We start from the raw sequence: 15,077 nt of genomic DNA on the forward strand, positions 1-15,077 counted from the left end.
CTGCATCTCGAGATCCTCCTACGGCGTCCAGACAGGACAGGGCCTCGCAGGTCCAGGCCCGGATCCCACCTCGGCCGCCGAATCGCTGAGTGACGCAGGTCAGGGACCGCCCCCCTCTGACCTGCGGTCCCTTTGCTACGTGAAGGAGACACGGACACAGAGGAGGAGCCCAGATGCGGGGCTAAGACTTTATTTGCCGTCCGGGTCCCCGCCCCGGCTCCCCGCCAGGCTCAGAAGATCTTCACCGACTGCAGCTGCAGGTCCCCGCCCACCTCCAGGACGCGCACGCGCGCCGGCGGGATGCGGTAGCGGAAGTGGTGGTATTCCGCGTCCCCGACCACCGCCTGCGGAGCACAGGGGTGGGCGCTTACGATCGGGCTGCCCAGGCCGCTGCGGGGCGTCTTCCCGACCCGGACCCGCGCTGTGTGACCCGGGCCGCCGCATAGCGCGCCAAGCCCCACGTCCCCAGTGGGGAAACGCGCGAATGTGCCTTCTGACCCCCGTCCTGAGGTGCAGTAATGCGTCTGTTGGCACTCGAGCGCTTTCTAAGTGTTGGCAGCGCATGTTGGCGCGAACCCGACGCCCACTGCCTCAGGACGGTGCACGGCTGGGAGGCGGAGGGTCTGCAGCGACCACACTCCTTCTGGGGCTTCTTTTTCGGCCTTGTCTCCCCGCGCGTCCTTGTCCCTGTGCACAGACCCAACCTCAGGGGCAAAGGAACAGGGAGTCGGGGCCGGGGTGGAAGTTGGGGCCACGCCTGGCCTTGGCCACGCCTTTGCTCCGCACCTCCTGTCAAGGCCTGGCCGGCCTTCCCCACCCACAGGAGGGACCTGAGTCCTGGCGCCCACCCCTGCGGCAGAGTCGCACCTTGAAGCCTTCTTCGGTAGCGATGAGGAGCACTTCGAAGGGCTGCCCACGCTGAAAGGGAAGGCCACGACCGCGCTCCTCCTTGCCCCAGGAACCCTGCTCCTTGGAGTTGAAGACCACCACGGACTCGTCCAACCGGGGGTTGAAATGCAGCGCAGCCTCAGCACCCTCCTGGTCGCACAGCAGGTTTACATGAAACCTGGGGAATGGAGGATGGGGATAGGGGTTGGCAGGGAATAAAGGTCAAGGGCCATGAACCACCCAGACCATCACAGGCCAAAGAATTAAGCACACCCAAATTTTACATGGGCCTGGGTATATCACACACCACAGGGGTTGTGGACTGGCGGACAAGAAACCCACATTCCAGGCGGACACACACCCACCAAGCAAGGATCGCTAAACTGTGGCCTGGGAGAGTGTGGGAGTTGCCAAGGAGTGGTTGTGCGGATGACCAGGGTGCTCCAGAACCCCAGGGAATCCCTAGTTCTCAAAGGGCTGAGAACAATCCCGGGGGCCCCCATATTCCCAGGAAGCCTGAAGTTTCAGGACACAGGAAGTCAAACAATTTATTGCATAGTACACCCAGACTCCCAGAGCACCTCCAGACCACAACACATGTTCCAGAGTCCCAGGGGACTCAGTTTGCAAGTCAGAGAACAACAGGTAGGAACCCCCAAATGGCTTTGGGACCCCCAGATTCTTAGAGACCTCAGCTCCACAGTCAGGGGACAAATTTGTAAAAACATCAGATTCCAAAAGGTTGGCAATGGCCTGGGAACTCCAAACTTTGGCGGGCAAAGGTGGCCCCGGGGCCCTCGTCTCTGGGCTGTAAGGAGTCCAGGTGAGCTGAGCTGAGACCTCCCACCCCTTATCCTTGGAACCTGAGGTCACACTGGAGTCTCACCTGCCAGCCTTGTCGGGGACAACACCACGAATTCTCATCACGGTGCCCACCCTGACACCCTCCGGCAGCGAGGTCTTGTGGGGCACATTCTGCAAGAGTCCAGGCGGGAGGGGGCGTGTGAACCAGGGAGACGGAGGAGAGGGACAGATGGTTCACGCCAGGGAGAGAACGACCAGGACCCCGGTCCAGCACAATCAGAGAGAAGGAAGGCACGGGGAGAAAGAAGCAAAGAAAGTGAAACACAAGGGAAGAGCCGTTAAACGAAGCACAAAGAAGTGAGAGAAACATATTTAGAGAGAAAAACCAAGAGGAGGCACCAAGAGGACAGGGGGGCAATGAGATGGGTGGCTCCACCCAGAAGGCAGCGCCCATACACCGCACAGCACACCCGACCACTCACTTTCTCCTTTGAAACAGGAGACCTCAGCCGGGCCCCAGCCCCTCCCCTCATCTGGTGCGGCCTTAGGTCCATGACCCTCCAACCCTCAGGCCCTGGAATACTCACAGAGCTCCCGGCCATGGCTGGGTCGGTGCAACAGGCAACTGCGGTGGTGGTGATGGCTGCAGGGACCTTAAGTAAAAGGCAGGGCGTGGCAGGGCCTGATGACTCACCCCCATCCTGTCCACACCCACCACCCACGCCTGGCACAGACCCTGGCCCTGGGGCTCGGGTGGCCCAGCACCCTCTCACCCTCCTCCACTCACTGGAGGTTCCCAGGCGAACTGCCTCTCTCCTCTGCGCTAACAACGATAGGAATAGTTAGTAACAATGATGATAATAACAACAACAGCAGCAGCAGAAACAAAGAAGACTCATGGAGCCACCGCCCACGCAACCCCACCTTCCTGCCACCCGGCATAGAGAAGGACCCTTATCCCATTTTGTCCTGGAATATTGAGTCCTGAGAGGCTAAGTCAGGGTTGGAACTCCGACGCCTCCCTCCCAGGTTAAGACCTGCTATGTGTCTCCCCCGAAATTCCAGTTAATGCTTCTGTAGTATAACAGAAGCTCTAAGGGGCAGGATTCTTGCCTGATGTCCAGTGCCATGTCCCTGTGCCCAGAGCAGTGCCTGGCACACGGTAAGTGCTCAGAGAGGATGGGCGAATAAAGGGAGAGAAAGAACCACAGCTGCCATTTGCTAAGCCTCTGGGTCTGGCCAGCACATGCAAGCAACCGATGATGCTCACACATGCTTTTGAGGGACATGCAAGGACCCCCCCCCCCACAAGCCCCGCTTTACATTCAAGGAAATCGAGGCTCCGAAAGGGGAATCAATTTGCCCAAAGCACGCAGCTGTGCAATTCTATGGTGACTGTTTCTCTGGCTTTCTTCATCTCTGGAAGTTTCTGTCTTGTTTATTCTGTGTCTGTGAATGTCCCAGTCACTCTGTGTCCCTCTGTCGCCCCCTGTCTCTGCGTCTGCCTTCCGTGAGTTCCTGTCCTGTTTCTCTTGCTTGTTCCTCACCCCAGAATTAGCACCACACTCCCACCTAGTTTCGGGACAAGGGATGTGGGGTAGGGAGTCCTAGGACCTACGCACCCCCAGACAAGGGAGAGAACACAATGGGACCCTCCATCCAGGCTCATTTCCAGCCCCCATAGCCCAAGACTCTAGAGAACTCCAGGATAGGAAGGGTGGGGCGGGGAGGGGGAGAATGCTGAAAGGTGGTTCTGGAAGTCGAGGGAGAGGGAGGGTGGGGGAACTAGGCAGAAAGCCCTCCTACAGCCTAGCAGCTCTCCTTTTCCTTTTCACCCCTTCACTGTCACCCCATCCTGCCTCACCCCAGAGAGGGAAGAGGCCTAGGGCAGAGAAGGCTGCGGAATGGAAACTTTGGGTGGAGACAAGCAGACTCAGCACCTCACGCGCTGCCCTCCAACACCCCCTCCTCCCCCCGCCCCACCAGACCTCCCGGGCCCTCGAAGGTGCCAGTGCAGGTAGGGGAACAAGTGCATTTGGCTGAGAGCTGCAAGCTCCCCAGGCTCCCCATTTGGCAGAGAAGAAAACTCAGGCTTAGAGAGGGGCCGCCTCTCAGCCAAGGCCCCCCAGCAAGGAGGGGCCAGGCCTGGGCTGGAGTCCGGGGCTGTGGGCCAAGGGCATGTCAGCCAAGGGCATGTCATCGGACTTTAAACAGAGAGGACAGCGGGGTTGAGGTTGTAGGCCCAACAGCTTGGGGTGGAGAGACTCCCAGAATGATGGGCTCCAAGGCTCCGATCACAGAGGGCGGCCGTTTCTTGTCCCATCTGTACTGCTACCGTATCCCAGTTGTTATCAGAGAAACCCTGGCTCTTCTCACCAAATCAGTAAAGAATTACAGATCAGCGCGCCTATTAGCGTGCACGCAAAGTTTATTGGTGAATGGGAGAGCAAAAGCAAGGGTGGCCAAAGGCCGGGGTGGCAAGCTCGCCCTCCGGCGGCCAGGGGCCCTGCGGCCAGAAGGCCAAGAGCACCGTGAGAGCCAAGAGAGCGAGTCCTTTGTTCAGAGGACTTATATAGTTGGCAGGGTAGGGATGAAGAAGTTACATTTTGATTGACGGATAAAGGTGGAGCCAGCTTCTCTTGGGGGGGAGGGGGCGCGGAACATAATTACCCAAACATAGGTATGTGTGGGGGTCTCTTAGCCCGATTCCTTATCTCGCTGCAGACTCCATTTGTTCATCTTGTTGTAAAACACACACGTGAAGAGAGGCAGTAAATTAAAGTTGGGACAGTTACCCGAAGTTATTTATGGGCTCTTTCTGTAAGCATTAGGGACTCCCTCGTAAAACAGATAGTGACCAGAGGTAGGCGATTAACCAAAGTTGGTTTGGGTCTCTTCCCTTTGGGCACTGTGGACCCTCTCCCGCCTTTCTGGCCTTGGCATGAGTGCACAGTTTCAAAGGATTTCCTAAAGGATACATAGAATTTCAAGGACTTCCCGCCTCCCATACTAGCACAGTGCTTCCTGTGACGTTGGAACACCTGGCAATATTATGAGACCAGGCCCAGGGCTGCTGAGTTAGCGGGTGAGACGTGTCTCCCTTTGCTTTTAGCCTTCTGTATGAAGTTCTTTGTTAGATTGCAATGCTGAGGGGCCTGCCTTTGTTTCCCCTCTGGTACTCATTCGACTGTAACACAATGACACATCTTCTCCCCGACTGCCTGGGTGTTTCTTCACAGGTTGGCAACCTACAAGTCCAGACTTGATTTTGGTGCGGGGCCAAACGTTTGCTTTCAGTCTCCTATCGCTGTGATTTCTGGTTCACATCTGATAACTGAGATATGCACACCTGTCATGATTCCTATTCATTTGTGTAGATTATCGTCAAATCAGTGCTGGAAATACATTTTCCCGGGCATTTTCTTTCATTTCCAAAGAAGTAGAGAATGTATTTATTTCCCAGGGGTCTTTATTCTCAAGCTCTACATCGCACTCGTGAACTGTGCAGATTTCACAGAATACTTCGACGAGCTTGCTCACACACGTAGTAGACCTGGGCAACCACCACCCAACCCAGCTTCTTCCAATCCCGGAAAGAGCAGCGCCCCCCCCCCGCCCCCCCGCCAGTATACCGTGTCCCTCCTCAGCATTTGACAGGTTCAAGTTCATTAGCCGAGAACATAAAGAAGAGGGGTGGCCAGCAGGCTGAGTTTGCTGACTTTCGCCCTCCTTCAGGATAGAAGTCTGCTGGGAAGGAGCTAATCGCACACACAGTCATTGTAGGAGCTGAAATCCCACGCTCTGTCAGTGCCAGCTTCTTGGTGACATTGGGCTGTTTGTGTGTGTGTGTGCACAGTGAAGATAATCCAGGGGCCGCTTTGGTTTTGTAAATGAATTTTCAAAATAAAGATACGTTAAAAAATGTGACTTTTTTTCATAAGCCAGGAAGCCTGTTGGAAACCTTAATTTCTATTAAAAAATACAGTAATTTGTATCAATGCAATCCCTGCAAAGGTCATCCCTTTTCTGTCATGTTTTGTTGCTTCATAAACCCATTTCATTAAACTCCCTTAAATTTTCAAGGCTGCATGGGGGATTTTACGTTAGATTAAATTCAAAGTATTTCCATTGTCCAATGAAGCCTCCACGTCGTAAGGAATTCTTATAATTCCCATGCTCCATGCTCCTCCTCCTCCTCCACTTCTTTCCTTCCTTCCTTCCTTCCTTCCTTCCTTCCTTCCTTCCTTCCTTCCTTCCTCTCCTTCCTCTGTCAGATTATTGGGCCCTACAGCCCTTAGGTGGGCGAGCAAGGGCTGCTTCCCTGGGGGTGGGGAGCCCACGGGGGCCTGAGTGGGCTGAGGGGGCACCTCCTACTCAGGGGCTGTGTCCAGCTGGGGCGTCAGAGGAGCAGGTGAGGAGGGGGCTCAGCAGAGGGCTGACCCTCAGGGTGTGGGGTTCGGGGGGTAAGGAGGGCAGCAGGAGAGGGGGCGCCCAGCCCCCAGCAGGGAAGAGGTGTCTGTTCAGGGGTGTGGCCCACTGAGAGGTGCTGCACCCAGCAGGGCCAGGAGGGGTTGGTCCCCTGGGGAGGAAATGCCTTGTGGGTGTCAGGATGGCAGACCAGGGCCTACTTTCACACTCATTGGAGGGCGTTACAGGTATGGAACAGGGGCAAAGAGCATGAACGTGTGACCTCGGGTTGGAATTAGAAGAGTCCTTTTGAGCTTAATTTCTTGACTGGGTATTTATTTGGGCGTGGGGACAATGTTTCTTTTATAATAAAGTTTTTATTGTGTTAAAATATAAGTAACGTAGTATTTACCTTGTACCCATTTTTGAAAGTATTCAAGTTCATTCTGTGAGATCAAATCCTCCACGTTGTTCCACATCCTCACGCCATCCATCTCCAGGCCTTTACACCTTCTCCCACCCAGTCTCTGTACCCGCTAAACATCACTCCCCACCCCGCCCCTGGCCACCACCGTTCTTCTTTCTGTCCCCGGGAATGTAACTACTCCAGGGATCTTGCATGGATGGAAGCCTACAGTATGTGCCTTCTGTGACTGATGAGCAGAGACACATGTACGAGAGAAGTAAGTACAGGTGAGAACACATGTGTGGATGTTGAATGTGGCAGAACATGCCAGCCCAAAGTACGCCCCTTTGACCTAAGGATTTTTTGAGCTAAAGGAACTTACAAAACAGCAGGTATCAGAAGGGCATCCCTCTCTCCCCTTTCCTTCCTGAAATCAGGAGTTGAAAACTTTCGTGTGAAAACCCCCTTCCAGAGGAAAGTGCCAGGAGGAAGGTAACATTCTTCTCATCACATTGGGACCTAGAGGACTGTATACAAACAGGCCTTGTGAAAATAATTCTTATCTTCCTTCAGCCTCCCTGTGCTCTAGTTTAGTTATTTTTTCACAATTGCCCCTATTGTTCACCTTGATAGAAGGGCAGGTAGGTTCAGCCATCTCTCTGAGTCTCCATTTTGTTATGGGGGCTCCGGTGTCGCATACAACTCGGATAACTGTGTGCATTTCTCCGTCAGTCTTGTCAGTTGGACAGGTCGGTTTCATTCTCGGGCCCAGCGGAAATACCCTAGGAGGGTGGAACTAGCATTTTACCTCCCCTACAATGATTGCAGACACAGGTACTCATGCATCCCCTGCCTCCTTGGGCCTGGAAGCAGTGGCACCCGAGTAGCAGGAGCAGCCCTGGCCCCAGACCTTGGCCCCTAGGGCTCTTCCTTCTCTGCTCAAGGAGCTCTTGTAGAAATGGCTGTTCCAAGGCTCATGTGACAGGAAGAAAGTGCTCCCCAAGTGCCGGGCACATTGAACAGGTACTGAGCTCACCTGAAGGACTCCCACAGGCTGAATCCGGAAGCAAGAGTCACGCATGACAGTACTGGGAATAAAACTGGAAGGTGTGAGCCCACCCTTGTGTTGTCTTACTCTGTTAGGGCTGCTCTAATAAAAATGCCTAACATGGCTGAGGGCAAAGGAGCTCTCTGGGTCCCTCCCTGAAGGCACTGATCCCACTCAGGAGGGCGCCGCCTTCATGCCCTCACTCCACCCTCGACACCATTCCACTGTGGTTTAGAATGTTACAGTTCACGAGTGCGATGTAGAGCTTGAGAATAAAGACCCCTGGGAAATAAATACATTCTCTACTTCTTTGGAAATGAAAGAAAATGCCCGGGAAAATGTATTTCCAGCACTGATTTGACGATAATCTACACAAATGAATAGGAATCATGACGGGTGTGCATATCTCAGTTATCAGATGTGAACCAGAAATCACAGCGATAGGAGACTGAAAGCAAACGTTTGGCCCCGCACCAAAATCAAGTCTGGACTTGTAGGTTGCCAACCTGTGAAGAAACACCCAGGCAGTCGGGGAGAAGATGTGTCATTGTGTTACAGTCGAATGAGTACCAGAGGGGAAACAAAGGCAGGCCCCTCAGCATTGCAATCTAACAAAGAACTTCATACAGAAGGCTAAAAGCAAAGGGAGACACGTCTCACCCGCTAACTCAGCAGCCCTGGGCCTGGTCTCATAATATTGCCAGGTGTTCCAACGTCACAGGAAGCACTGTGCTAGTATGGGAGGCGGGAAGTCCTTGAAATTCTATGTATCCTTTAGGAAATCCTTTGAAACTGTGCACTCATGCCAAGGCCAGAAAGGCGGGAGAGGGTCCACAGTGCCCAAAGGGAAGAGACCCAAACCAACTTTGGTTAATCGCCTACCTCTGGTCACTATCTGTTTTACGAGGGAGTCCCTAATGCTTACAGAAAGAGCCCATAAATAACTTCGGGTAACTGTCCCAACTTTAATTTACTGCCTCTCTTCACGTGTGTGTTTTACAACAAGATGAACAAATGGAGTCTGCAGCGAGATAAGGAATCGGGCTAAGAGACCCCCACACATACCTATGTTTGGGTAATTATGTTCCGCGCCCCCTCCCCCCCAAGAGAAGCTGGCTCCACCTTTATCCGTCAATCAAAATGTAACTTCTTCATCCCTACCCTGCCAACTATATAAGTCCTCTGAACAAAGGACTCGCTCTCTTGGCTCTCACGGTGCTCTTGGCCTTCTGGCCGCAGGGCCCCTGGCCGCCGGAGGGCGAGCTTGCCACCCCGGCCTTTGGCCACCCTTGCTTTTGCTCTCCCATTCACCAATAAACTTTGCGTGCACGCTAATAGGCGCGCTGATCTGTAATTCTTTACTGATTTGGTGAGAAGAGCCAGGGTTTCTCTGATAACAACTGGGATACGGTAGCAGTACAGATGGGACAAGAAACGGCCGCCCTCTGTGATCGGAGCCTTGGAGCCCATCATTCTGGGAGTCTCTCCACCCCAAGCTGTTGGGCCTACAACCTCAACCCCGCTGTCCTCTCTGTTTAAAGTCCGATGACATGCCCTTGGCTGACATGCCCTTGGCCCACAGCCCCGGACTCCAGCCCAGGCCTGGCCCCTCCTTGCTGGGGGGCCTTGGCTGAGAGGCGGCCCCTCTCTAAGCCTGAGTTTTCTTCTCTGCCAAATGGGGAGCCTGGGGAGCTTGCAGCTCTCAGCCAAATGCACTTGTTCCCCTACCTGCACTGGCACCTTCGAGGGCCCGGGAGGTCTGGTGGGGCGGGGGGAGGAGGGGGTGTTGGAGGGCAGCGCGTGAGGTGCTGAGTCTGCTTGTCTCCACCCAAAGTTTCCATTCCGCAGCCTTCTCTGCCCTAGGCCTCTTCCCTCTCTGGGGTGAGGCAGGATGGGGTGACAGTGAAGGGGTGAAAAGGAAAAGGAGAGCTGCTAGGCTGTAGGAGGGCTTTCTGCCTAGTTCCCCCACCCTCCCTCTCCCTCGACTTCCAGAACCACCTTTCAGCATTCTCCCCCTCCCCGCCCCACCCTTCCTATCCTGGAGTTCTCTAGAGTCTTGGGCTATGGGGGCTGGAAATGAGCCTGGATGGAGGGTCCCATTGTGTTCTCTCCCTTGTCTGGGGGTGCGTAGGTCCTAGGACTCCCTACCCCACATCCCTTGTCCCGAAACTAGGTGGGAGTGTGGTGCTAATTCTGGGGTGAGGAACAAGCAAGAGAAACAGGACAGGAACTCACGGAAGGCAGACGCAGAGACAGGGGGCGACAGAGGGACACAGAGTGACTGGGACATTCACAGACACAGAATAAACAAGACAGAAACTTCCAGAGATGAAGAAAGCCAGAGAAACAGTCACCATAGAATTGCACAGCTGCGTGCTTTGGGCAAATTGATTCCCCTTTCGGAGCCTCGATTTCCTTGAATGTAAAGCGGGGCTTGTGGGGGGGGGGGGGGTCCTTGCATGTCCCTCAAAAGCATGTGTGAGCATCATCGGTTGCTTGCATGTGCTGGCCAGACCCAGAGGCTTAGCAAATGGCAGCTGTGGTTCTTTCTCTCCCTTTATTCGCCCATCCTCTCTGAGCACTTACCGTGTGCCAGGCACTGCTCTGGGCACAGGGACATGGCACTGGACATCAGGCAAGAATCCTGCCCCTTAGAGCTTCTGTTATACTACAGAAGCATTAACTGGAATTTCGGGGGAGACACATAGCAGGTCTTAACCTGGGAGGGAGGCGTCGGAGTTCCAACCCTGACTTAGCCTCTCAGGACTCAATATTCCAGGACAAAATGGGATAAGGGTCCTTCTCTATGCCGGGTGGCAGGAAGGTGGGGTTGCGTGGGCGGTGGCTCCATGAGTCTTCTTTGTTTCTGCTGCTGCTGTTGTTGTTATTATCATCATTGTTACTAACTATTCCTATCGTTGTTAGCGCAGAGGAGAGAGGCAGTTCGCCTGGGAACCTCCAGTGAGTGGAGGAGGGTGAGAGGGTGCTGGGCCACCCGAGCCCCAGGGCCAGGGTCTGTGCCAGGCGTGGGTGGTGGGTGTGGACAGGATGGGGGTGAGTCATCAGGCCCTGCCACGCCCTGCCTTTTACTTAAGGTCCCTGCAGCCATCACCACCACCGCAGTTGCCTGTTGCACCGACCCAGCCATGGCCGGGAGCTCTGTGAGTATTCCAGGGCCTGAGGGTTGGAGGGTCATGGACCTAAGGCCGCACCAGATGAGGGGAGGGGCTGGGGCCCGGCTGAGGTCTCCTGTTTCAAAGGAGAAAGTGAGTGGTCGGGTGTGCTGTGCGGTGTATGGGCGCTGCCTTCTGGGTGGAGCCACCCATCTCATTGCCCCCCTGTCCTCTTGGTGCCTCCTCTTGGTTTTTCTCTCTAAATATGTTTCTCTCACTTCTTTGTGCTTCGTTTAACGGCTCTTCCCTTGTGTTTCACTTTCTTTGCTTCTTTCTCCCCGTGCCTTCCTTCTCTCTGATTGTGCTGGACCGGGGTCCTGGTCGTTCTCTCCCTGGCGTGAACCATCTGTCCCTCTCCTCCGTCTCCCTGGTTCACACGCCCCCTCCCGCCTGGACTCTTGCAGAATGTGCCCCACAAGACCTCGCTGCCGGAGGGTGTCAGGGTGGGCACCGTGATGAGAATTCGTGGTGTTGTCCCCGACAAGGCTGGCAGGTGAGACTCCAGTGTGACCTCAGGTTCCAAGGATAAGGGGTGGGAGGTCTCAGCTCAGCTCACCTGGACTCCTTACAGCCCAGAGACGAGGGCCCCGGGGCCACCTTTGCCCGCCAAAGTTTGGAGTTCCCAGGCCATTGCCAACCTTTTGGAATCTGATGTTTTTACAAATTTGTCCCCTGACTGTGGAGCTGAGGTCTCTAAGAATCTGGGGGTCCCAAAGCCATTTGGGGGTTCCTACCTGTTGTTCTCTGACTTGCAAACTGAGTCCCCTGGGACTCTGGAACATGTGTTGTGGTCTGGAGGTGCTCTGGGAGTCTGGGTGTACTATGCAATAAATTGTTTGACTTCCTGTGTCCTGAAACTTCAGGCTTCCTGGGAATATGGGGGCCCCCGGGATTGTTCTCAGCCCTTTGAGAACTAGGGATTCCCTGGGGTTCTGGAGCACCCTGGTCATCCGCACAACCACTCCTTGGCAACTCCCACACTCTCCCAGGCCACAGTTTAGCGATCCTTGCTTGGTGGGTGTGTGTCCGCCTGGAATGTGGGTTTCTTGTCCGCCAGTCCACAACCCCTGTGGTGTGTGATATACCCAGGCCCATGTAAAATTTGGGTGTGCTTAATTCTTTGGCCTGTGATGGTCTGGGTGGTTCATGGCCCTTGACCTTTATTCCCTGCCAACCCCTATCCCCATCCTCCATTCCCCAGGTTTCATGTAAACCTGCTGTGCGACCAGGAGGGTGCTGAGGCTGCGCTGCATTTCAACCCCCGGTTGGACGAGTCCGTGGTGGTCTTCAACTCCAAGGAGCAGGGTTCCTGGGGCAAGGAGGAGCGCGGTCGTGGCCTTCCCTTTCAGCGTGGGCAGCCCTTCGAAGTGCTCCTCATCGCTACCGAAGAAGGCTTCAAGGTGCGACTCTGCCGCAGGGGTGGGCGCCAGGACTCAGGTCCCTCCTGTGGGTGGGGAAGGCCGGCCAGGCCTTGACAGGAGGTGCGGAGCAAAGGCGTGGCCAAGGCCAGGCGTGGCCCCAACTTCCACCCCGGCCCCGACTCCCTGTTCCTTTGCCCCTGAGGTTGGGTCTGTGCACAGGGACAAGGACGCGCGGGGAGACAAGGCCGAAAAAGAAGCCCCAGAAGGAGTGTGGTCGCTGCAGACCCTCCGCCTCCCAGCCGTGCACCGTCCTGAGGCAGTGGGCGTCGGGTTCGCGCCAACATGCGCTGCCAACACTTAGAAAGCGCTCGAGTGCCAACAGACGCATTACTGCACCTCAGGACGGGGGTCAGAAGGCACATTCGCGCGTTTCCCCACTGGGGACGTGGGGCTTGGCGCGCTATGCGGCGGCCCGGGTCACACAGCGCGGGTCCGGGTCGGGAAGACGCCCCGCAGCGGCCTGGGCAGCCCGATCGTAAGCGCCCACCCCTGTGCTCCGCAGGCGGTGGTCGGGGACGCGGAATACCACCACTTCCGCTACCGCATCCCGCCGGCGCGCGTGCGCGTCCTGGAGGTGGGCGGGGACCTGCAGCTGCAGTCGGTGAAGATCTTCTGAGCCTGGCGGGGAGCCGGGGCGGGGACCCGGACGGCAAATAAAGTCTTAGCCCCGCATCTGGGCTCCTCCTCTGTGTCCGTGTCTCCTTCACGTAGCAAAGGGACCGCAGGTCAGAGGGGGGCGGTCCCTGACCTGCGTCACTCAGCGATTCGGCGGCCGAGGTGGGATCCGGGCCTGGACCTGCGAGGCCCTGTCCTGTCTGGACGCCGTAGGAGGATCTCGAGATGCAGGGCCGGGTCCTCGGCTGGTGCCCCTGAAGTACTTTGCGAAGCCGCACGCTTAGTCTTTGGAGACCCCGACCTCGTGGCGATGGGCCATTAAATCTCTCAGTTCTGTTCTGACTGGAGTGGCGCAGTGGATTGAGTGCCAGCGTGTAAACCAAAAGGTCGCCAGTTCTATTCCCGGTCAGGACACCTGCCTGGGTTGCAGGTCAGGGTCCCAGTTGGGGCGAGTGGGGGCATGCGAGAGGCAACCAGTCGATGTTCTCTCACACATTGTTGCTTCTCTCCCTCTTTTTCTCCCTTCCTTCCTTCCTTCTCTGTAACAAACAAATAAATACAATCTTTAAAAAAGAAAATCTCTCACGCCCCTTGCCTCCCTTCTGAACCCCACCTCTCGGTGCCCGCGGCCGGGTGGGGGTTGGGGAGCAGATCCGGGCGTCTCCGGCCTCGCGTCTGTCACTGCTTCGGGACAGGCCTCCACCCGCGTGCGCCCCAGGGCAGAAGCGGACTGAAGCGGCAGGGGCCCTGCGGGCCCGGGCTCCTTGGGGCCCCGCTGCGGTGGCCGGCCCACTTCCTCCTCCTCCACTCCCCCGAGTGATTTGAAAGGGAAGGGAAGGGTGGGCTCAGGACAGACAGACGCCCAGCTCTCCCCCGCCCGCCAGTGGGTGATTGATTATCTGGTGTCAGGGGGAGGTGTTGCGGGGGGTCTCTGAGTCACCTCCAAATGGCCTTTGCGGTGGGCGCAGCCGAGACCATGCGATCGCCCGGTGCCCCGCACCCTCCACGCAGCGCTCTTGTGTGTGGAGCCCCGCTGGTGGCAGCGCGCCAGCTCCGCACAGTGTGTCGGGTCCGGATTCTCCGAATGTCCGTTCCTCCATCGGGCCGCAGGCTACGAACCTGCGAGCCTCGCGACAGACCTCTCCATTCCCTGGTGACCGCCGCCGACGTCGCAGCTGGTTCCTGACTTCACCTGAGACAGAGCGTCGGGTGGCGGGAAAGCCAAGCCTCGCCGAGAGGTTTGGCACTTTTCAGGATCCGTTTTTCTGCCTCGTGGGACGCTTTGCCTGAAACCACCCCCACGCTATGTGCGGCCCGAAAGAATACATCTCTGGGTGGGCCGAGAAATGAGGTTGTTAACCAAAACAACCACAAAAACCGTGGAAATGAGAGGCAATAGCGTTTGAGATCACAAAATTGCAATTGGGGGCATAGATCGGCTTAGAAACCCAAACCCAATATTAGGGCGAAGGCAAGGGGTTTTTATGAAAAAAAGGAAGGCAGTTCCTCTGTAAGAGTTGCTAGGGCTGCATTTTAAAATGGCTCCTCTTGGGGCGGTCGGCGATGAAACCACCTAGTTCGTTGCAAACAAGTGAGTTTGACTCATCAAAATTGAAATATATACAGGGTGGGGCTAAAGTAGCTCTTTGAAGATGAACAGACTCCAGTTCTGATATCATGCCTACCCCTGTCACAAGTGATTTGTTGTCAGTTTCTTGGTTTATGTGCTCTTACAGGTTATAAATTTAAAGATATTAAAGGGGGGGTATAAAGGGGATAAATTGTGATGGAAAAAATACAATAAAAATAAATTAACAAAGTAAAAAATAAAATAAAAAGATACAGAAAAACTAAAGAGCTCTGGTAAACAAGGCATATTTGTTTTCTGCACCAGAAGGGAACTGTCAAAACACAGAGTCCCGAACTTTTTGGATCTCTATCAACAGTATGGAATTACCACTCGTCATCATCCAACCCCAAATGGAGAGACTCCTGACAGAGCCAGCTACTGTTAAATAGTGGAGGAGCTTGCAATCTGCCTTGAAAATAAGGGAAAAACATTAATACACTCTTAGGGAGGAGTTGGGAGATCTGTCTTGTAGCTACTTGTCTACTACTATATCTGTCTGACACAGTATCACCACAGCAAACCACAGACAGCGCATGAGGATCTGGAGCAATACAGACCATACCAACTAGCTGCACATCTGTCATCAAGAGAGTCACTGTCAAGATCTGCATCTAGAAAAGAAAAAAAATAATTTAAAATATGCATGAGCCCTGGCTGGTGTGGTTCGGTAGATTCAGCGCCAGCC

General features: G+C 55.2%; 2 protein-coding genes and 1 pseudogene across 4 annotated transcripts; 2 read left to right on the forward strand and 1 right to left on the reverse strand.

Annotated features, from left to right (window-relative positions):
• Window positions 1-159: 159 nt before the first annotated feature.
• LGALS7 (galectin 7) lies at window positions 160-2,345 on the reverse strand. 2 transcript variants are annotated; one of them, XM_090260136.1, is made up of 4 exons: window positions 2,280-2,345; window positions 1,775-1,863; window positions 868-1,066; window positions 160-344 (listed from the first exon to the last, which is right to left on the reverse strand). In XM_090260136.1, the coding sequence occupies exons 1-4, from the start codon at window positions 2,292-2,294 to the stop codon at window positions 231-233; spliced, it is 417 nt and encodes a 138-aa protein (XP_090116262.1). In that variant the 5' UTR covers window positions 2,295-2,345; the 3' UTR covers window positions 160-230. The 2 variants fall into 2 exon arrangements, with proteins under 2 accessions (XP_090116262.1, XP_090116263.1); XM_090260137.1 differs by lacking the exon at window positions 2,280-2,345 and adding an exon at window positions 2,175-2,253.
• Window positions 2,346-10,648: 8,303 nt separating this feature from the next.
• LOC149994617 (galectin-7-like) lies at window positions 10,649-12,834 on the forward strand. 2 transcript variants are annotated; one of them, XM_090260134.1, is made up of 4 exons: window positions 10,649-10,714; window positions 11,131-11,219; window positions 11,928-12,126; window positions 12,650-12,834. In XM_090260134.1, the coding sequence occupies exons 1-4, from the start codon at window positions 10,700-10,702 to the stop codon at window positions 12,761-12,763; spliced, it is 417 nt and encodes a 138-aa protein (XP_090116260.1). In that variant the 5' UTR covers window positions 10,649-10,699; the 3' UTR covers window positions 12,764-12,834. The 2 variants fall into 2 exon arrangements, with proteins under 2 accessions (XP_090116260.1, XP_090116261.1); XM_090260135.1 differs by lacking the exon at window positions 10,649-10,714 and adding an exon at window positions 10,740-10,819.
• A 1,763-nt stretch (window positions 12,835-14,597) lies between these two features.
• LOC149994618 (cyclin-dependent kinase inhibitor 3 pseudogene) lies at window positions 14,598-15,077 on the forward strand (annotated as a pseudogene).

This window comes from Furipterus horrens, unplaced genomic scaffold (genome assembly GCF_987537825.1).
Source record: "Furipterus horrens unplaced genomic scaffold, mFurHor1.1.pri manual_scaffold_13, whole genome shotgun sequence".
Taxonomy (NCBI): Eukaryota; Metazoa; Chordata; class Mammalia; order Chiroptera; family Furipteridae; genus Furipterus; species Furipterus horrens.